This window comes from Pocillopora damicornis, chromosome 10 (genome assembly GCF_964200805.1).
Source record: "Pocillopora damicornis chromosome 10, jaPocDami1.2, whole genome shotgun sequence".
Taxonomy (NCBI): Eukaryota; Metazoa; Cnidaria; class Anthozoa; order Scleractinia; family Pocilloporidae; genus Pocillopora; species Pocillopora damicornis.
This window is the reverse complement of record NC_142679.1, coordinates 4,774,977-4,797,210: the sequence shown is the minus strand read 5'-3', so window position 1 is coordinate 4,797,210 and position 22,234 is coordinate 4,774,977. Positions and strand designations below refer to the sequence as shown.

General features: G+C 37.9%; 3 protein-coding genes across 5 annotated transcripts; 2 read left to right on the top strand and 1 right to left on the bottom strand.

Annotated features, from left to right (window-relative positions):
• Nucleotides 1-401: 401 nt before the first annotated feature.
• LOC113669205 (uncharacterized) lies at nt 402-3,574 on the top strand. Of its 3 annotated transcripts, none has more exons than XM_089183986.1 (3): nt 402-660; nt 1,618-1,971; nt 2,830-3,574. In XM_089183986.1, the coding sequence occupies exons 2-3, from the start codon at nt 1,626-1,628 to the stop codon at nt 2,985-2,987; spliced, it is 504 nt and encodes a 167-aa protein (XP_089040112.1). In that variant the 5' UTR covers nt 402-660; nt 1,618-1,625; the 3' UTR covers nt 2,988-3,574. The 3 variants fall into 3 exon arrangements, with proteins under 3 accessions (XP_089040112.1, XP_089040111.1, XP_027041007.2); XM_089183985.1 differs by having other exon boundaries at nt 421-693; XM_027185206.2 differs by having other exon boundaries at nt 552-1,348.
• Nucleotides 3,575-4,723: 1,149 nt separating this feature from the next.
• Nucleotides 4,724-9,287, bottom strand: LOC113669203 (uncharacterized). Its single transcript, XM_027185204.2, has 3 exons — nt 8,932-9,287; nt 7,269-8,059; nt 4,724-6,425 (listed from the first exon to the last, which is right to left on the bottom strand). Exons 1-3 carry the CDS (start codon nt 9,211-9,213, stop codon nt 5,402-5,404), a joined length of 2,097 nt encoding a protein of 698 aa, XP_027041005.2. The 5' UTR covers nt 9,214-9,287; the 3' UTR covers nt 4,724-5,401.
• Nucleotides 9,260-20,270, top strand: LOC113669204 (cytochrome b-c1 complex subunit 2, mitochondrial). Its single transcript, XM_089183984.1, has 20 exons — nt 9,260-9,443; nt 9,596-9,697; nt 10,696-10,845; nt 10,958-11,022; nt 11,207-11,263; nt 11,632-11,692; nt 11,962-12,025; nt 12,602-12,635; nt 13,180-13,243; nt 13,893-13,950; nt 14,535-14,633; nt 15,320-15,383; nt 15,560-15,599; nt 15,798-15,853; nt 16,268-16,310; nt 16,696-16,776; nt 16,915-16,991; nt 17,637-17,709; nt 18,722-18,802; nt 19,995-20,270. The coding sequence occupies exons 1-20, from the start codon at nt 9,261-9,263 to the stop codon at nt 20,079-20,081; spliced, it is 1,539 nt and encodes a 512-aa protein (XP_089040110.1). The 5' UTR covers nt 9,260; the 3' UTR covers nt 20,082-20,270.
• Nucleotides 20,271-22,234: the final 1,964 nt, after the last annotated feature.

Below are 22,234 nucleotides of genomic sequence, written 5' to 3'. Positions count from 1 at the left end.
AAGACAGATTTGATGTGGATTCTATCACATTGGAGACAACTATTTTGAAAGAGGAATACCTGGCTTGTAGATTGTCTCTAATGGATTTAGCAGGTGACTTGAGTCAAGACACACATATTCATAAAGCTGTTGACAGTTTATAACATGACAAAGCTTAATTAAGGTGCTATGAAATCTTCTGGAAATGGTGTAGTCTCGGAATGCAGTCACTGTACTTCTTCTCATACCACTAATGACTGCATGTATATTGGTATGTTATATTTCCTCTAATCAGATTTTGAATTGGAAACTGTAGCCAGATTTATGTTATTGTTTTGAGAAGTGACTGTGAAATAGAAGTTAATAGAAGTTTCTAGAAATTTCTAGAATGCTTAGTCATGGTGACATGGACACTAAATTTTGCTGATGTCATACCATGGAACTTTCTGGAACATCCTCTTAACTTTTGTACTTATGATGTAGTTCTCCCAGAATATTTGTTCCGTGGGCTTCCGGAATGTATTTGAATACGTTGTATTAAATGTATATAAGGACTCGGCCATCAAGGAGTTGTAGTCATAGTGCATAGACCAACTGTCTTGAAACCTATATTAACAGAGAGGTATTGTGGATTACTTGGAAAATAATTGCGCATTTTGGGAACATTTGGAAGCATCAGTGGTGAGCTAAGCCAATAGTCTGTAGTGGGCTTATGTAAGTTTTTAGAGGATTTAAATTGTTAGTATTGCTTATGTATGAGTCGCTTCTTTGTAAGAGTTCACTGAGGCCGTGCTGTTGAACAAAATCCGTAAAAACTAGTGTATAAGCCGCATTACTTAGTCGAAATTTTGGGCTCAAATCGTGGTTGCAGCTTATATACGAGACCATTGCTTCAAAGGGAGTAAACTGGCTTGTTTGGACCAGAAATAGCATTCAAAACCATCCTCCAACGATCACTTCAACACCGATCTCTTCACCACGCTATTACGGAGAACTCGCGAGGCAAATGGCCAACCGTTTTGATGCCTCTCATTATTTGTTCGGCGTGTTTGTCCATGTGGTTGTAAAATCTCGCTTAGCAAAAGGGTTTTTCTCCAATCGATGGCTTCCATACGGCTCAAGGTCTTGTTACATACTGGGATGTCCAACACAATCGTAACGCGGCTTTTCTTGTTTAGTTAAGTGCTCGGCCCAGACTTCACTCTGTAAACGAGAGAGGTTACCTTAGCAGATGATTTTATACCTGCGTGATAGTTCCTGTTGGAGTTCATCGATCTAGTTTCGTTTGATGTGGTGGACTAAAATAATGAAAACAACCGTTGTTAGTCTCAAGTATTAGGGAAATCGACTGAAGATCAACATTTAAAAGGTATTGTTAGAGTCGATGAACTTATTAAAGTTCCTGCTAATACACAGCATTAGATTCGGCAAGTTTATGACGAATGACTGCGAACAAATAAACAACTTTTCGCTAGAGGTCCTTTTTTATTTTTTTTTATTTTTTCCTTAAAATGGTGCTTGAGTTTTAGGCGTGCGGCTTATCACGAGTGCGTCTTAAACACGAGCTTTTATGGTTGTTGGGGTCAAAGGTATGTGGTATTCTTTGTGCTGAAACATCCTTTTGCGTGTATTTTTTAGAGGAGGAAATGGCGTCACTCGAAGAAGATATGGTTCTGGACGGAGAGGAAAATGTGGGTTCTGAAGAGTTATTGGATAAAGAGATAGCAGATGTTTCTGTTGAGGGACAATCATCAAGTGGTGAAGGAGCGCAAAGTGGGAGGAGTTTGAATATCACAGTGAAGTGCCAAACCTTGGAAGGTCTCGAAAAACTTTGGCAAGACTATAGCTCAGGTCATCTCAATAGTGTAGCGGAGGAACTTCTTGTGACAGATGATATCAAGAAAAAACTAGGTGTGGAATCTATAAAGTTGAAAACAGTGATTACAGAGGAGTCTTACCTGGCATGCAAACGGTATCTCTTAAACAAGTTAGGTGAGTTCTTATAAAAACTCTTTGCATCATAATGAAACTCAGGGCTGGGTTGTTCAAAACTAAGTTAAGATAACCTGGGGTTAGTGTGAAATCTGACCTCAGGTATGAAAGCTTTAAAAGAATATTCAGTATAATTCTTTTTGTCTACAATGCGATGCTTGGATGCTCCAAAAAGAATAGAGATACTTATCTGATAAAAGGCTTTTGAAGAAAGAAATAAAGAAACCCAGGTTAAATCTTAATCCTGGGTTAGCACTAATAGGCCTTCAAGCAACTGGGCCCAGGAGTTTACCAGCTTGTTTTGCCTTATTATGAATTCTCTTTCTTAATGATCAGCATGATTTTTATTCTTTAATCCCCACGTATATTACCCTTCTTGGCCTCACTTTGGATTGAGAATTCTATTGTTTTTAAACTTGTTGTCGAGACCAGAAGGCTAATTTACAAATAGCTAAAAGCATAGCAAATAAGCCCTTTATTAAAAGGGTATATAATGCGTTCAATGTGACTAGTGTTTGACATGCATGGTGATAATATTGGCAGCATGGCTACAAATTGAGTTGCACTGAAAATTGTTTTTGGCTATGGGTAGGTGTAGTTAAGGAAGTAAAGGCATATAAAATATAAGTAAATGTGTCGTAGTTCATCAAGTTCAAAATTCTACTGCCTTCAATTTGATGATCCGTGTTAAGAATGAATGTATGTCTCCTGAGTGCACTGAACATCTTGCTATTGGCATGTATTGTCAATTCTCCTTAAATTTAAACTTGAAGTTGATGAACAAAGATTAGTTGGTTATTACTCAAAATAATGTGTAAGCACCCTTCTAACTGATACACTGACATTAATATTTTATAGATGCCAGCTCTGATCAGTCCTCATCATCCACACCAAGCTTAGAAAACATGCAAGAAGCCAGTTCAGGTCAGCAGCTGATGCAGTTGTTGGGAGAGCCCAGTCCACAAAGTTTGCCCAGCCAGGGCAGTGTAAATCAAGATGAAGAAAAAATGAACTAAGAAAAAATCTGGAATGGTTAAAGTGACTGTTAGCCAGCAAATGGAAAGGAACTTGTTGCACACTTCAACCAAGATGTGTAAAGTCACATCTTTTGTTTGTTCTTAATTTACTCTTATTGTGTATAAATAACTATGTGGAAAAAATTGTGAATCTAAATTCAAGGCTACTTTAATAAATATAGGCATGGGTAGCATGCAAGAGTCATTGGTTTGGCCGGACAGGTTATGATTGGATACTTTATGTACCAAATGTTTTTGTAACAGAAAAAGAGCATAACTTTAAAACAGACGAAAATATTGCATTACTTCACCTTGAGAATAACAAAAGAAGCTTATTCAACTGAACTCACACAGGTATTTTGTGGTCTGTTGTATCTTTTGGCTAAATACTTAGCAAAATAAAATGCATGGGTGCCACGTTTACTGTTGTTCCTCTCGCAGCCATCATTTGGTCTTATCACACACCACTATATATTCCCTGTTGGAGAGAGAATGCATTGTGTGATGAGACTAAATAATGGTTGTGAAAGAGACTATGCCTGCTGTTGTTCCTCTAACACAGAGAAAATAAAAATTATTCGTCTACAGTTGGTTGCCTCAAAAATATAATTCCACCTCATTTTACTATGAAAAGCGAACTGAAACCCTGTTGTCTCCAATAGACCCTAGCCAAAGATATACTGTCATCTCAAATAAGTGAAGATACATTGAAGAGAAAAGAATAATGTTTCAAAGAGGGCTCCTCGGTTGGTTGTTGACTATCTGGACTTTGCCCTCTGTGTGTGAAACACGTGATAAAATACAGGTTGGTTACAAGGAAGTAACGTGATTGGATTGAGGTCAAAGAAGCTAAAAGCAAATTTTCATCATAGAAAAATTCAAAACACAGGAGAATAAATTATTGTGTGGAAAATTTACTATCAGCAGCATTTAGTGAATATTTTTCAGTGGGGTTGGACAATGTGGTTAGAAAATGTGATTAAATGTTGGTTGTTTACAAGGAAATCACACATAATGGAGCAAAGTCTAATTAGGGTAACTGGAATTTGATTGGTGGAATACAATTCAAGCATGTGAAAATTGCCTAACATGCATGTGGTGCAATGATTAGGTATGTTCTGATTGGACTTTGGACATTGTTTTCATGGTGCATGATGGAATGCAAGTCATTTGGCACACGAGTTGTCAGTAAAGGAGTGGAAAAACATGTGTTAACTTAAAAATGATGTGAACCTTTCATATCCTGATCAATCTCGACCTTGATTGATGAGGCTCTTGCAAAGGCCACAAAACATTACACATCAAATGAGCCCAAAATTCATGATTTATGTCATTCTTTGTGCACAGCCCCCTGATTCCATAACATCATTTGCAAGAAAGCTGTGATGATTGGTGCAAGATACAAACCCTAAACATTCTGATTAGTGCTAGATATCCAAATGCTGTGATATGATTGGTGCAAGACATTCTCTAATGCCATAGTCTGACTGGTGCAAGATGCATACTCTAAATGCTGTGATTGGTGTAAGATATCCAAATGCTGCAATGATTGGTGCTTGATGCAAACCATTATGCAGCAATCTGATTGGTGCAAGATACATACCCAAATGCCGTGATCTGATTGGTATGAGATACATACCACTCTACATGCAAACATAGTTGTTTTTTTCATTCAAAAAATAACTCAAAAATTTATCAAAGGAACTAGTATGATACTATAACATTGAAAAACAGAATGAGTATGAAGGGATTTTAATTCTCTACCTTTCCTATGGGAACTTAGCAACATTTGTCCATTGAAAAATAAAAAAGTGAGTTGTTAACTCAGAATCCCATTTTAAAAAAAATTTAACACCTGTCAATAGAATTGACTTAAAATTCTCATTGATTAACATTTTGATTGTTGCTTGCAGTTGGCCAATGGGATTTGCTATTTGCTTGTTCTTTCCTGATAACTTTTTCATAGGATGGCATTGAGAATGTTCCTTAGATATTGCACTATTTCACTGATCTCCTTTGCAGCTGTCAGTGTCTTTTTAAAACATACTTCCTTGAAAGAAAAGTGTCTCTGGGAGGAGATGGCAGATAAGTGTCTCTGGCAACTGGAAAGTGTGAGACTGATTGAACAGGAAGGAACACAAAATACTAAATTGGCCGGTTACAAAAAAATATATATATATGAAGCTATAAAACTTATAATTTAAAAATGGTAGACCCTCATTGTACTAATCATTTATAATGTTTATGTACTAAATCTAGATAACCATAACTTTTAAAAACCCAAACAATTCAATAATACGACACAATGCTAGTACAAGGTCTTAAATGTCCTCAAATTGGGAAACTACACAAGATAAACTGTAAATTACCCTAAAAACACAATAACATGTATCAGGATTCTGTCAAAAAGGAACTTATTTTCCTCGGATCCATGCTTCTTTGAGGACAGCAGCACTCTTTGGTGCTTTATACCTTCGCTGATAAGATGGTTTGGTTGCTGCAGGCAATGCTGGAAAATCTCTTTCAGATATACCACCCCTGTTTGTCTCCACATTCCAAGCAGTGGCACCAGTTTGCCAAACCCCAGGCAAGGGTGGCTTTTTGTTGACCTTCCCATTCTTATTTTTATCATCTTGATGCTTTGCTATAACTTTAGCATCTTGATGGATAGCTAACAGTTCTTTTCGTTTATCAGGATCAGGCAATAAATCTACCAGTTCTGCAAAAACTTGAGAAAAGTTAGACTCGAATAATTCATAACACTGAGCATAATATTCTTCAGCAGAACAAATGCTTTTACGAAACTTTCCAGATAATTCCTTGAACTCTTCAAATTTGGACTTATCGTATCCCAATAAGACTCTTATTTTTTCAACTAAAGCTTGATTTCTCTCTTGAACACTACTGTTTGTCTTAACATCTGTTTTAGTAACAGGTGCTTCTTGTAATGGTGCCACATTTTCTTTAATCTTCTCCTTAGAAGTTACCTCAAAGGGTGTCTGAAAACCAGGAGGGGGCTTAGCGCGAGAAGTCTGCTGTGTTATAGCTAAAGGTGGAGGCTGACGAGCTGCTGAAGCAAATCCTGGAGGTACAGGTGGTGATTGTTCAGATCTTTGACCAGAAGCAGATAGAGAGGGAAAGTCATTGACTGAGTATGGTGGATGAGAAGCAGATGCATACAAAGGAGGTTTCGTGGGTTTATTACTCTTCTTAGACTCTTTATCTGCACTTGTGACCTCTAAAGAATTTAGCAAAACTGGGAACTGAGCTAATTCCTCTGTTTCTTTAGCAGGTAGCCCCCCAACTGCTCCATCTTCTTCTGGCTTGTGCTTCTTAGGTTCTTGTGGCTTAGATGAAGGTGAGGGAAGCTGTGAAGGGTCCCCTGAGGATTTACTCAAAGAAAGAGCCATGGCAGTCTGTAGCTCTAAGGCCTCTTTCCTAAAATAAGGAGACAGAGGTGAAAAATTCACAAAAATATAGCAAAACTCCCTAAAAGAAATAACAGGTGGAATATTATTTTCATTTACAACAAAACAAAAGAATTATAACACATATAATTATGACCCTTGAAATTCTACCTAAATAACAGGTAAGAGCGAGGGAACCAGCAAATGTTGTTACAACACTCTTCTTGTTTCTCAAGAAAGGCTTCTTTCCCCAAATTTTGGTATTGCCACACACTAACAGTCCACATATGAAATTGACTGGCATAACTGCTGTAAATTATTCAGGTTCATACAGCATGAAGCTGAGTGTTGCTACTGCTCCTAGATGAGATGTCAATATGTTGACAGTTATGCCCCCACATTTTGCCAAGTTCACTTAACAATCTGCTGGTAGCAATTTGTAGCCCTGATAGGTAAGTACACTGGCTGTAAAGGACCTTGCTAACAACATAATGCAATAAACCTTGCCCACATTTTTACCACAAATTTTTGAAGCAGAGTCCATGGCATTTACTGTAAGGGGCTCGTGGAACAAAGGTTGAAACTCTGTTTAAGGTACCGGTTTATGAAAGTAATCAAGTATAGTATGTCCCTTGCAGTTGCAGCCAATGAACACCTTTATAAAGTAATTGTAATAAGGCAGTTACCTGATAAGGCTATCAGAATGTGATCATTTACAATAATTCTAAATGATCACATTCACATCACGCAATTATTGTGTATACAAGAATGAAAAAGGAAATAAACAAGGCAAAAGAAATAACCCTCCATAGAGTTTCATTCGTGACTCTTCTGCTGCTAGAAGATCTACTAGTACATCTCTTCCACTACAAACCTGTTTGGCCCTGAAAAGTCTCCTCTTCTTCCTCCTTTTTCTCTTTTTCCCTTTCTTTGATCTGAAGTTCTCACTTCCACAAAATCTCCAGCAGTAACTGAACCATGATTTGTCTGAGGTCTTGGCCGTGGAGCAAAAGTTATATCAACATCTAACTGACGAGCCTGACGAGCCTGTGCTTTACTCAACTTTCCAGAGTGCTTTGCAGCCCGATGTGCTTGAAAATCAACCTTTGTTCGAAAGACAGAAGTAAACTGTTCATGAATACAATCGTCTTCTTCACAAAGAAAGTGAAAATCATGAAAGTGCTCTCGTAGATGTTTATAATCAGGATAGTAGTCCTGACTTCCATCCCGTTCACAGAAGTGACACCAAAAATGATCCTTACGCAGGTGCTTGTGAAGCTCATCGTTGTCAAGATAACGCTGATCACAAAATTCACAACGAGGGTGTCCCTTGTGGGATTTGTCATCAGAGTCACCAACTCTGCGGTGTCGTGCCAGATCAGAACGAGAGTAGGCTTTCAGTTCAAAGCTGAACTTTTGCAAATTTTCCACACAGAGATCACAATAGAACTTTTCATGTTCCCGCTTCATGTGATCACGGAGACGGCCAAATGATCTCTCTGGCTGGCGGCTTGGGCAGAACTGACAGCGATGTTCCAAGAGTTCCTTAACTTTGTCTTGGATGCCCTTATGTTGGTAATGAATGTTGTGTCGTTTATCGTTCACAAAGGAACCTCCTCTACCAGCCAGTTTTGCGTAACTGGTCATATGTTTAGTTATGAATACCTGAAGGAAAATGGCATACAAAAGATTAACCCTTTAATTCCTAGAAGTGATTTACGTGTAACAGCCAGATGGGAGAATTAACAGTCAGATCTTGGGAGTTCAAAGCTTAAATATCTCCAGCACAATAATTGACTTACTTAAAATTTAATTGCCAAAGGCACAGTAATAGTATGTATTGTTGATTTATTCTCCAGGTAAAGATGAGGAAATAAATTGTCATTTTACCCTAGTGGCAAGGCCAATTAATTTTTCATAGCATAGTTTCACGGGTGATTAGCAGAGCGACTGGATTCTACTTTGCACAAAATTTAGCATGTTCAGCCATTTTCAAAACAGTGGTTGACTATTATCACCGCCTACGCATAGTGATCATAAAAAGAAATGAATCATTCCTCAATCAATCCGGGATCACCCAAGAAGCATTCATTATCAAATATTTATATCAAATATATGGACTACATAAGCTCTCTTGTTTTACTCACGACTTATCAATCTTACAAGACCTCTCTGTGTGATTATTAAACGAAAGTGATTTTGTTTCACTATCACCTCAGATTTTTAGCAGACTCGTGAGCTTGTAATCATAAATGAACTAGTATATTTAGACATAGTTTAGCTAGAAGGGCTCTCTGCTATAAAGAAGTTGCAATGCGATAGGAAAGCAACCTGGAGTTGTCGAATGCTCGAAGGAGTAGTAATTTTCGCACAAGGCTATGAAAAATGCTTTTACAAGCACTTTCATTCATAGTTCGATCGTCTTACTAGTGAGCCGGTATTACTTTTAACTCATCTAATTTAACAATTCAATTTCCCTGTTTACACAGCATTGTAATGTAAACATCACAGGTTACTTCCATTTCAATGATACCAACCTGCTTCAGTTCTGTTCGGCACACTGGGCAGTAAATTTCCTTCCCGAGTACACGCATTCGAACACAACACTTGTAGCAAACACAATGGTCACACACTCCAATGGCGAAAAACTCAATATCCTCGCAACAAACAACACAAACATTTAAGGAATCTCTTCGAACGACTTTAGAACTCATCTTCCGTTCGTTTTCAGCCGAGACACAAAGATAAAAATTACAGAATTCAAGCTCTTTTGATGACGGTCCAAACGTGGTAAAAATGGCCGCTTGATCAAAGTGCATAATGTCCAAATATAGAAAAACTATTTATGTACACCAGTAGACCGGAAATGCGTCATTGTGCTGAAAAGCGATTTTTGATAACCAGCGGATCACCACTGAAACTATTATGGTCTATCCCTTACCCGGTCTCTGCTAAGGTTGCAGTTTTACAAGTAATAGGGACGAAAATGTTGCCGTTATCGCGGAGGTTGCCATCAATTTCGAAAGGAATAAGTTGTGCAACTTCTTCTGTGAGTAACTGCCGTCTCTTTATGTAATTTTGTCGCGTATTGAAAGAGAAAACGAGTATGAGATGTGGCGACATGTTCTGGCGTGATATTAAGTTGGTTTACCTTAGTTGACATGTGTATTCGCCTAACAATGTGAAATTTATGTATTATAGAAAAGATTGTACGCCTATGCAGCTTCTCCGCTTAATGAACCGTTGGCAGATACACAGACAGGAGCTGGAGAGGGTGTTGATCTCACTCCCCAGAGTGTGCAGGTTTGTAATGATAAAACAGGATACTTACGTTATTCAAGTGAGAGGAAGTACTGAACACAGGGTCTCCAAGGTTCAGTTAAAGGGTCTGTTTGGTAAAACATTGAACATTGACATGAAAATTGCCGTCGTGACTCAGTTAGAAATATACAAAGAAGTGAACCTGTCTTCCATACCTTCAAAGTTCTACATCCAACATAGTTTGGTGCTCCTGCTATGTGGAGGCAGGCCAAAGGGCAGTCAATATTGGAGAAACTATAACAAAGATCATAAACTGGTGTCTCATTGTCAGTGATACCTCCATCTTTTGTACATAGTTAAACAATATAAGTCATGTTTTTCCTTGATACTTGACACACAAACCTTGATTCTTGCAAGGGTCCAATATATAACCACAAAAGACAAGCCTGCTGGTTGTAATAGCAGAAAGAACTTGTCATTTTTACCTACAAATATACTGTACCAAACGAAGGAGGTGTTTTCTTTTTGCGCTTAACATGCTTTCAAATCAACATCAATTGTATATTTCAAATGCAATTTAATATTTATTTGTTAACCACTCTTGAACTTTATAAAGAAATGGGCCTAGTTTAGGCAAATAAGCATCATGCTATATATTGCATTGCAAGTAAACTCAGTGACATGTATTCCATGTTTTAAACTCAAAGTATCATAGAAGGTGTTTGTGAAGAAGGGTAATAGCTGGTGAATTGTGTAACTTTAGTGATAAAACAATAGAGTTTCTGTGCAGTAACTGGAGAATTCTCCATCTCCATTGCCTAGTTCCCCAACTTCAAGATTGCAAGCCACATTTTTTATTAGTAATTCATGTTGACACTTGGAAATAAGTTAACTGTTGCCAGGACTCATCACAGGAAAAGTTCATTTTAAGTGGTGGATTATTTAATAGTAGATGACTATTTGAGCCCGGGAACTAAGCTGTATCTGCATGGGAGCTCATTGGTCTTGTATTGTGAATTTAACACTGCTCACCTTTGCAGGTTACTACTTTGGAAAATGGCCTGAGAGTTGCTTCTCTGGAGACACATTCTCCTAAGAGTCGCATAGGGTTATTTATTAATGCTGCCAGTCGTCATGAAACACCAAGCACACTAGGTATTACCCATGCTCTGCGTAGTGCTGCATTTTTGGTAAGTATTGGGTGTAGTTGAGAGATCCAACTTTTAGTTCTTTTGAGAAAAAATTTTATTTAATCTCTGTCAGTAGTAACATTTAGTCATAGTTCATTTTTGTTGTTTCCAGGGTAATGTGGACTATTCAGGATTCAGAATTACAAGAGAGCTAGAACATTATGGAGCAACTCTAGAGTATGTGTCTGCTTGTTTTCTACTTTCACCCATTGCATGTAGATTTCATCTGATGTACACTTTTCATTTTTGACCTTAGAAGATTCTTCTGCCCTGCATTCTATGAATGTGTTTGTGAATTGTGTAGCTATCTATATTTTCCACTATATCGCCAGAGTCTTTGACAACTGTGATATTATTTCAGGGCTACTTGTAACAGGGAGAACCTCGTTTACTCAGCAGACTGCCTTCGGAGCAATATGTAAGTGCTGATTTGCAAATATAAAATGTGTTTGTAGATAAGACAATATGGCCATTACTTATTTTTAAAGTAGTGATTAAATTCGTAGAACGGAATGGAATTAGTGTTTATATGGCTACTTGTAAAGGGTAAAAATGCTCAAGAATGTTCTTCATTTGTGTGTGAAAATCACAATGTAAAGAAAGATGTTCTTCCTTTTTTATTTGTCTCCTTCGGTTTGTTTGTCTTTTGTTTTCAAACTGAGGTTGTGTGAAAAATGAAGAATGACATCAGCCTAGCTGATACTTTTGACAGTTTGACTGCCTTTCTATTAAGAACTTTTTCCCATTTTTAAACTAATGCTCATTAATTTTGCTAATAATTTACAGTGGTTTGGTAGTTGACAACCTCGCCAACATTGTGAAGAAGCCAACCTTCTATGGCTGGGAGGTGTGTGTTTTGCAATGAACTTTCTTACACACTAGATTTACATGAAGGTTTTCATGATTATACATGATTGTTTTTGCGAAAATGCAAGTGCCTTTTGGTGGACAGATGCATGTATTCTTTTGATTCCAGAACTTTTGTCTTTGTTAGGCTGCAAAGTATAGAAGATACAGCGTTGATTTGCCTTTCTCTCAGTGTTGCTATATTTGCATGTATCATATCTTCTTTTAGTTTGGAAATTGTTTCAATGTTTTAATTACTTCTTGTTGCAGGTTGACCAGGTGACAGATCGTTTAAAATTAGATCTTGCAATAAAAGATGCTCAGCCACCAATAAGTATGTTCAACATCAGTACATTCTTCTGAGTTTTAAGCTATAAAAAAATTAAGATACACTTTCTCTAAAAGCAGTCTGATGCATTTTGGTTCAAAAAAATCAATTTTTATTTTGTGAAAAGGCAAGCTTGGCAACTTGAGCCAATTTTTGAGTATCAATGCTTTGAAAAATTGGCCTTTAAGCAAATTTTGCTCAGCAAAAATTCATCTTGCAATGTTTGGAAGAACTGAGGGTATTTCAGACAGATTCCTGAGCAAAGTTTGAAAGAGATCAATTATTTGAGCCAAAATGCTCAGGACAGCCTTTGGAGAGACTGTCTTAATTCAATTAAGTTTTCTTTTATTTTGATAAATTTACTTGTATCTTTGAGGCTATTGCCTCCTATAGGTGGCAAAGTCATTATGTTGTTGAGATGAGTGTGTGAGTGATTAAGTGTGACAATAGAATTGTATTGTCCTTACCAGTTGGTGTGAATTTAAACTGAAAGTTTATCTTCTTCTTTCATGTACATGTCTTTTACTTCTGTAACATAATCAAGTAATATGTTTAAAAGTCTGGTTTTCATTGTGTGTTTAGATGTTGTGGAAGAGCTTCACAGAGTTGCATTCAGGTGTGTTCTGTTATATGCTCAGTAACTATGATAATTTGAGTTAGTGTCAAGGGTTTTTATTTTGTAACAAGTGATTAGTGTCATGTACAAATGTAATTGAGGAATTTCTCCACATCTCAATATAAATTAGCTCAGGTCTCTGAAATTTAGGCAGAGAATCTTGGGTAGCAGCTGGAGAATTCTCTGAACTGCAAAAGTAGAAGAAAATTAAGAAATGATAGGAGAATTCCTCAAAGTTCACGTAAACTTTCAAGAAAATTCCAACTGTGGAATTGAATCATTCATGTACATCTAGTGCTGTTACTGGTAAATTATATAATCAACTCCAGTCAAAACTGGGGAATGGCTGCAGAATAAATTTCATCAGCACTTGTGATAAAATGGGGTGAAAGAAGTGAAATGAAGATGGCAGACTAGCCAGTGGTTATGACCAGTTACTGGCTTTTATTGACTGTTTTGCTTAATAGATTCATAATGTGCACACTATGCTAAGCTAAGGGTGGACAGAGTTTGAATTTTTTATTTTTTCAATTTTTCACTTCAGGAAAACATTGGGAAATTCACTGTACTGCTTGCCACACAGAACTGGAAAATTTTCTTCTGAATTGGTGAGAACATTTTAAAGTATTTATAAATTGCATGAATTACTTTCCTGTGATTTATTGATATAATAAATAGAGACCAGTGTCAATGTACAACTTGTTCAACTCAGTGTTCATAACTTGCTCTACATAACACTTCACAAGTGATATAGTGATTCACACATAAATTGGTGATAATAATACTAAGGTGCCAATTTTTAATATGGCCTCTGTATGCTGTTTCACTGTATGATGTTTTCAATATTTCTGAAGAAGAAAATTATGAAAATTGCAGTTGCTGTGGTATGTTCATTTGGGGCCCATTTTGGGGTTGTTTGAAGGGCAGGTAAAGTCATCCAATGGATTAATTTGAATCAAGTTGATAAGTGTTGACAAAATGTTCTGTACTATCCACCTGATAAGAGATTTATCCAATGGACAGCAATTTCTATCCTTTGAACATCTGGGGCCAGATTAAATTGTGCCGAGAGAATAACTCTCAGCAGAGGCAAGCATTATTATGAAGTAATCTGGACAATTTTTACCATGCCTATGGTGAATGACTCTGAAATACATTTACTATTTTGGTTGGGGGGGGGGAGAGGAAGAGGAAGAGTTTGGTTGAATTTTTATAATCTCAAGGTCTTATTAGAAACTTTTATTTATTATCATTCAGCTAAAAGAGTATACTCAGGAGTGTTATGTGGGGCAGCGCATGACTCTCGTTGGAGTAGGTAAGTTTGAATTAGAGATTGCTAGCTATGATCAAACACTTTATGGAACACAGTCAGCTTAACATGAACATGTGTAAAAAGAAAAGCTCAACAAGGTACTGTCTATCAGGATGTTGTCTTCTTGTAACTCTGAAATGTCATAAGGTTGCCTTTTGTATTGAGGTGTGGTTAGAGCTATTTGGAAATTTGAATTTTAAGTTGTACTTTAAGAAGGAAAACTATTGAAATATATGACTCAAGTTTCCTCTTAAACATTCTCCTGGAGTGATATCCCCAAAAAAATTATTTTCTGAAATTTGTGGAAAGTGTTTCACAACAATTTGTAATTTAAACCTCCAAGTGTTCCAAACAATCCTCTAATCAAACATAATCAGAGAGTAAAATATTACAAAGTTCATTGAAAAGTTTAATTTGAATGAAACTGTTCACAAGTGACCAATGATGCTTTAGGGTTAATGCAGTTGTATGATGCAGAACAGTTGAACTCTTCTCTAATGCTTTCCCATGTGCTTTCACCCCTAGTAGACACTAGGCTCTGATTTTTTTTTCCACAATGACACAGAATGATTCATTTCATTCCACAGGGGTTGATCACAGTCAGTTGGTAGACTGGGCCAAGTCTACCCTCTCCTTCCTACCCAAAGGTGAACCAGCCACCAAAGAAGCTGCAAAGTATCATGGAGGTAAGTTAGGGATATGTTTTAAAGGATATGAGATGAACCAATTAATGTAATGGTATGCAGTGGTATTCAAACTTTGAATTGTCACCTCGTTGGGAAGTGTGACAATCTTCACAAACTCAATTACCAATGGCTGGCTCTGTGAACAGTGTGGGAAGCTGTTACTGCCAAGCCTTTGCTTGGCTATTATCATTTGCCAACCCCTTTTGTGTTCCTAATGAGAGCTTGTTGTGTCTAAAATGATTGTCATCCACTGTAAATGATGTTGTGTACATGTGGTGATGTGGTTTTAAGTGTTGTACAGTGCTGCCAACTCTAACTTGAAACATGTATGCCTTCCCCTTACATCACCCAGTAAAGAGGTGATCAGGATAGACAAACATATTAACTGAGGGGTTGTTTTCTTGACTTAATAATTATTCAGGCTAATTTACACAGGAATGTATTGTAACTGTAAGGGGGAGTTGCTAATTAGATCCTGGGCATTAAAGTACCATAGTCAGTGAAGTTTCCCGAGAGAGGGTTTCATTAAAGGTGCTATTTAGTAGTATATTTAGAAATGGCAACAGCAGTATATTGAACAATGATGTACCACTGTTTGATGAATTATACTACATGCGCATGTAAAACAGGTAGATTGCTTGTTCATTCAATACCACTCTGATTGACTCTCTTATCTTTTTAAACAGGAGAAGTTGTTCACTTTAGTTCTGGACCACTTGTCCATGCTGTGCTAGCAACAGAAGGAGCTAGGTTAGTGCATATTCACTCACAATTCACATATTTAAACAGGTTTTATTTCACTTTTTTATGGTTTTGAACCTCTCCACCAGGTTACCTCTACATAGACAGTTTTGTTACATTTTTCACCATACTTTATCCTCTTTGTGGAATTCATTCCTTATCTGTAACTTTACTGAATTTTTCAGCTTAGGAAGCAAGGATCTTCTTACATTATCAGTGTATCAGGTGAGGGTTGACTCATCTTTAAATTTTTTACTTGTAAATTTACTTTTGACTCCACTGTTTTATTAGATTACTGCTAGTCTTTTCCAGTCATAGCTGTCTGGGTGGCTGGCAAAAGGGCTGTAATTTGGCAATGGGTTTTTTAAAATATAGATAAGCTTTTTTTGAGTAGCTGCTATGTCATGTTTGTTATGTTTACAGAAAATCCTTGGGGCAACACCTTACATTAAGTGGGGAAGCAACTCAATATCAAACAGGTATGGCATCTCTCAATCCATACTTAGTAATATATATTTTTTGTCATTTAACCCTAGAAACTGCAGAAGGCAAGAAGATCATAAATCATGCAATTATTGTAGTATTAAACAAATTGTGAGATTTCAGAGGAACTAGTGTTATTCCTAGTCAGCTCTTTATTGAATGCCTTGATTTTTGGGAAAAATAATTTGAAATTGTATGGACTGGTTGTGATGCTCATGAGAGAGGCATGAAAAATGAAAACCAGGAGTTTGTTTAATCATAACAACAATCTAGTCATCCTACTTTTTCTGTTACAAAGTTTGGTAAATCTTCATGGTTTGTATTGTTAATGAAAGCTATGTAACCTAGCCTTAAGTACTTGATATGGTCACCTTCACTTGGTAACAGAAATGGACATTGTTCTCTTCCAGGCTTCTAATGACTGCAACTGAATCCACAAGTGGAGCAGTAGCTGTAAGTTCACATTTCACATTTTTAGTTTCTTTTCCCATGCAACAAATGATTCTCATTTGTAAAAATTGGAGGTCATATCTGTTTGGCAGGAGCCTTGCCTTTGATCTTCTTTCTCTTGGGGGCAGAGTGGAGATCATTTCCCTAATATCGACTGGTAATTGAGCCTGCATCAAGACTTTGTCACACGGAATGCCATTTTTAATGGAGTATGTGGTTGTTGTGTCTTTAGGAGATCATTTCTGTAATATTGACTGAACATGAATCTCAGGAAAGGTTTATCAAAAATAGTAGAATCCTTTGGCATGGTCTACCTGTAAGCTTCAAATACAGTGCTACAAACAAGGTTTCAAAATGGTTAGTAACTCAATGTTTTCATTTCAATTAGGCATCAGCTTTCAATGCCAGCTACTCTGACAGTGGACTTTTTGGATTTTATGTGGTTGCAGAGCCTTCAGATGTATCCAAGGTACAAATTACTTTTGTCTCTTGGTTAATTTAAAAAGGATTACATTGTTTGTTTGTTTGTTTGTTTGTTTTGTTTGGTTTTTTTTTTTTTTTTGACTAAATAACTTTGAGTTGATTTTAATTTTTTCTAACCTTGCAGGTTATGAAATCAGTGATTGGCCAGTTTTCCAAAGCCTCTAAAGGAGAGATCTCTGATCAGGAGGTTACCAGAGCAAAGTGAGTCATGTTAGAAACAACAGTGGTACAACTTACTTGACCTATTCTCTCCACACACACACACACACACACCCCCCCCCCCCCCCCCCAGTGAAGTATTACTCCAAGGAAAACTGACTTCCATCTTTCTCTGTGCTGGGCTGTCTTCTCAGCTAGATGTGCCCCTAGGGGTAGCCTGCCCTGTCCATCTTGTTGTCCCTAGTTTTTCCACAGCTGTTCCTGGAATGACCTTGATTCCTGTGGGTTCCATCCTCCTGTGGGTGCCGCCCCAGTGCATGCTTGTAGACACTACAGTTTGGTTTTCTGAGGGTGTGCCCAATCTAACTCCAATTTTGCCTTCTGATCTGGATGTTGATTATTTTCTGTTCAGCTTTTGCTATACATTTCTTCAATCCTTTTGACCTGTTTATGGGGTAAACTGTGTAGAGAGGATTTTCCTCAAGGTGACATTTCTACTCTTTCTTGACTAAGAGGGTGGTCATAGCCTTCCTCCCCGGGACCTACCTGTGACTTCTCCTTTCCAGGTCCATTAATAAGTTTTATAAGTTTTATAGTCTGACTTGCTGGTATGAAATTGGTGGGACTTGTTTTATGTAAATGACAAGTCTCTTCACAATCTTTATGTTCATGTTGATATTGCCGCAGGAACCAGATGAAAGCACATATTTTAATGAATGGCGAAAGTCAGGAGACGCTGTTTGAAGATATCGGCTCACAGGTAAGTTTTATGTAACAGAAATGGTCATTTATGCCATGTGTAGGGAAATAGCATTTTGCTGGACTCAGATGGGTCCTCGTTGTACTTTTAAGACCTTAAAGGAATGTTGTCTCCATCAGTTGTTGGGTGGGACTCGAGATCGTATAGGCGATGCCTGTTTCAACCCAGTTACCTGAGGTGTACTAGTTTATTTCTCGAGGCATTTAATTTTACAGTCCTGGGGGTGAAAAAAAATCTAGCACCACACCTATATGGAGAAGAAATGGACCAGAGTACGTTGCTTCAAATTCTTGAACCATTGGAATTTTATAGAAGAGTAACGCGGCAACGAGATTGTTGTGCTCATTTAATCCACAGTACACAATTCCACCTACATCCAAGCCTATTTTATTCTGTGTAATTCTGGTTAATCTCTTAGGCTCTCACACTTTGATTCTCACTGGATACTTCTTCTTCAACTGCGGAATTCTGACTGTACTCTAGTGCACACTGTCTACATTATTTTAGTCTTCTCTCTTTTCTCCCTTTTCTCTCTTTTCTCCCTTTTCTCCTCTCTTCTAAGCAAACTCTAAAGAACTTGCTTATATATTCACTATTGACAGATACGGGTGGGCATGCCAACTGGCTGACCTTGAGAGATCAAACATTTGTTGTTAGAACGCTTAACCAAACAATTTTACTAGACTTTCGATCTGAACAACAAAGAAACAAGAACTTTCGTGTGGGTTCAAAGCTTGGTCAGTAACAAACTAAGCGCGTCCACTTGTGGAAGTGAAAAGGCTGTCACAATGTGGAAACTCATCACGACAGTTCAAACCGAAATAACTTCGGAAGTCGAATTCATGCATTCAATACTCTCTAAATGTAAAAGAAAAATTTAGTCATACTGAACTGACTGACTTACTGACTTACCGATTATAAACTAACAGAATGCTTCATAACAGGTTAAAGTAATGAACCGAGTACAAGTGATCTTTCCTCACAATTAGTTCATTCATTTTTAATTTATTAGATATCGACAAAAGGAAGTTACACAGCACCTCAAGAAGTTGCAGCTGCTGTTGACTCCGTTACAAAGGCAGATATTTTAACGGTAGGGAGAAGTTCACCTGCGAGTATTGGTAGGGCTATTTCTGGGGATTCGTTGCGTTTAAGTCAACAATTTGAACCAGTTTTAATTGGAAATTGAAAAGCAAAGACGTATTGTTAACAGGGTTCGCACGGGCTCTGGAAAACCTGGAAAGTCCTGGAATTGTAATTTGACATTTTTCAAGGCTGGAAAGTCCTGGATAAAGACTGCAGATCCTGGAAAGTCCGGAAATCTGCTTAACTCAAGTAATCGAGTTTTCGGAATTAAAGTTATGAGAAATGTATATGGACCGTAAAAGGAATTGATTTTGAAATCTTAAGAATTGAAGGGTTTAAGGTGAAAATTGGAGCCCTAAAAGAATCAATCTGAGTACTGGAAAAGTCCTTGAAATTTGTTTCTGAAAAAGGGTACGAACCCTGGGTTAAGGAAGCACAGTGTTATGATGGTGAGGTTGGATTTAGTGATACGGCGCCGTTATGTCGTGTTCCGGAGTAAGACACTTCTGTTTCGAAAGCACTACTTTCTTCCTCCGTCTTCTTCTTTCTAATTAATTGTTAATCCTTTTTCCCTTTCTTTCTCCTTTCCTTTATTTAGTAGAGTTGATGCGGTCCTGCGAATTTTAGGAAGGCCAACAGAAAAAGTTTTAAGAAAGATGTTTTTTCGTCTCGTCACGAGTGTGGGATAAAGAATAAATTCTGAGTCCCCATGAGGAATTGAACCCCAGACCTTCGGATTTGCGCTCCGATGCTCGACCTCTACAGAATATGTTCTTTATCCCACGCTCGTGACAAGACGAAAAAACATCCTTCTTAATTATTCACCGAGCTCAAAACTTACCATCTCTACTATTTCTATCAGAAAAAGTTTTGTTGAAATGCTATGCGCTCACTCATTTTAATAGAGTGGGATCACACCCTCACCAATTTAGACAAAATAAATGAATCAATTCGACATCCCCTCCCCTCCCCCTCTACTCATAGTAGTCAAAATGGTATTTTCTCGTCGCTATCAAAGGTTGTGGGGAGTGGGGAGGCGGTGTAGTGAAGGGGGAGTAAGTTGATCGTTCCTTTTTGTTACATCGAAGGTTATCATAGTATTTTCAAATGGGAGAAGCTCCTAAGTCTTGCAGATGTCTACCCTAAGACTTGTGAAGACCTTACCTTTGCTTATATTTTGTCTTCATCCTTGTTCACAGGTGGCTAAACGCGTATTTTCTGGCAAACCATCGCTGTCAGCCATTGGTGATGTTTCTATGATGCCCGGTTTGGACGAACTCATGTAACTTTGCGACACCTTTCAATAATTGCGTAATGCTGTGCAGTGTTACTTATAATGATGCAGCTGGAGCCCTTGGTAGAGACTTATTATTTTTAACGGGACTGATTGTTCATGGTGCCATTGGCTCTTTGTAAAGAATAGAGGAATGTTTATCAATAAACGCGTCGCCTTGGTCTTGGCGCCCTTACAAGTAGCTATGATGTAATGGATAATTTGTTCTTTCTTCTGAATCTAGTTTGACCCAGTTCCTCTCGCAGCGGCGAGTACTGGGTCAGTGGAAAGAATACGATGCTATTTCACGAATCTGTGTCATGCGGATAAACCAAATCTCTATCTGTTTGGTGAAAAAAATTGATTTGTATTGAATGAAATTACGCTTAAGTCCTTCAGCGCGATATTTTGCAATTTATTGTTGCCCATCTTAACGTTTAAAACTAGCATTGACTTTTACCAGGTGTTGTGTCATAGTCTAATCTCCGGCATGTGACTTCAGACTGATCTAAAGTTGAAAAACTCGACGAGTTTTTACAGAAGTCTCCAGCAAGATTTTTCTTGGTTCCAAAGATGTCAGGTTTCTATTTGAAATTTCTAAGCAAATTCGTCCTTTAAAAAATGATGTAGAAACCGAAAAACAAGCAAAGGAGTGGTGTTCTTGGATAGCCCATTGGATTTTACTTGAATTCGAAATGAGCTGATAACAGTCTAACTCCTGTTTCATGTTCGCCTCTACGGGCCAACCTTGAATGAATGAATGAATGAATGAATGAATGTGTATTTATATACCGCACATATCACATACTGTCTCAAGGCGGTTTACAATTCTAATTGAGTGACATCGAACGTCAGCTTGTAAAGGCGCCTCTGGCTGCCGCTATCAGTCCATATTTGATTTCACTCACCCACCCAGCCCATGCATGAAATGTATAATGAAACAAGAGATAGACCACCACACCGGGAACTACGCCCCCTACTCTTTTCGACAAGTGTGTGGGTTCTTTAACGTCCCCTGCTGACCATGTAACATTGAAGATGCAGGAGACGGGGCCTACGGTTTATAGTCCTTATCCGAGAAGACTTGAATGTCTCACCATTTGCTGGTACAAAGGCAGCACATTCTCCTCAGTTATTTTAAGACCCTGAGTGTTGGTCCGGTCTAGGGCTCGAACCCTCGACCTCCTGCAGACTGGCGCTCTACCAACTGAGCTAACCAGGCGGCGGCTAACCAACCTTGCTTGCGGAAGGACTCGTAACGCAACCCTTAACGTTCTTACCCTTAAACGACAGACGCAACATGTTTCTAGACGGCGCTCTTTTTTCTTGACAGGAGATAGGTGGGAGAAGATAAGATGTCAAAATACTGATATAGTGAAACTTGTCTCCAGCGGACTCTGGTCTCTGTTAATCTGTGAGAAATGTTCCTTGTAAAGCAAGGCAGCTGTGAGTGAAGTTATGTACTAAAGAGTACGTGCAAGGACGGAATTATCTGTCTCCTGATTGAAGCTCGCCGCAGATTTCCTACTCTTGTCAGTACTTGCTTAGAGAAAAATATGGCATCGATTCTTTTTTCAGTCTTCTGGAGATTGTTCTATGTTCTAAATTGTTCGTTTTCAATCTAAGTCATTTCAGTGTCAAACAATGATTTACCAAGATAATGTTTTCCATCCTGCCTCAGGAAAGTTCAGACAGGTTTCCGTCTTATGTTATTGCTTTCGTACAAATTCAACAATCTTCTCCTTTTAATTCCCCAGTTTCTTAGTGTCATAGACTTTGGACTACCCCGTAGTAGCGTTCACCACTCGGTTACTAATGAAAGAAAGTCGTCATCTCGAAGTGTGTGTGTATAGGAAGGCTAACCAATCATCACATTCTCGAAATATTTGATATTAGCGCCTTGTTGACCGAAATTAGCGGAATGGCAAGTGTATATAATCTGTTTACTTTGGAAACTTCTACAGGCTTAGAGCCTAAGAAAAAAGTAACATCAGCACGTAGCAACACTAACACGATTGGTTTCGACTGTGTTGGTGCAATTGGTATCGATTTCTGTTTCTAATTTTTCTTTCGCTTTTCGTTGCATTACATCTCTCTTTTCCTCATTTTTCTTTTCTTTATATAGACGGGAAAAGTACTCGCGTCCAATTCCAGTGACACATCATC

Bases quoted from the DNA above. Each gene is read 5' to 3' on its own strand.
- LOC113669205 (XM_089183986.1), top strand. From the start codon at position 1,626: ATGGCGTCACTCGAAGAAGATATGGTTCTGGACGGAGAGGAAAATGTG. The intron at 1,972-2,829 runs GTGAGTTCTTAT...AATATTTTATAG, and splicing joins GTATCTCTTAAACAAGTTAG to ATGCCAGCTCTGATCAGTCC.
- LOC113669203 (XM_027185204.2), bottom strand. From the start codon at position 9,213: ATGCACTTTGATCAAGCGGCCATTTTTACCACGTTTGGACCGTCATCA. The intron at 8,060-8,931 runs GTTGGTATCATT...ATTTTCCTTCAG, and splicing joins GCCGAACAGAACTGAAGCAG to GTATTCATAACTAAACATAT. The intron at 6,426-7,268 runs GTTTGTAGTGGA...TCCTTATTTTAG, and splicing joins GACTTTTCAGGGCCAAACAG to GAAAGAGGCCTTAGAGCTAC.
- LOC113669204 (XM_089183984.1), top strand. From the start codon at position 9,261: ATGCGTCATTGTGCTGAAAAGCGATTTTTGATAACCAGCGGATCACCA. The intron at 13,951-14,534 runs GTAAGTTTGAAT...TTCATTCCACAG, and splicing joins CATGACTCTCGTTGGAGTAG to GGGTTGATCACAGTCAGTTG. The intron at 15,600-15,797 runs GTGAGGGTTGAC...TTATGTTTACAG, and splicing joins TTACATTATCAGTGTATCAG to AAAATCCTTGGGGCAACACC.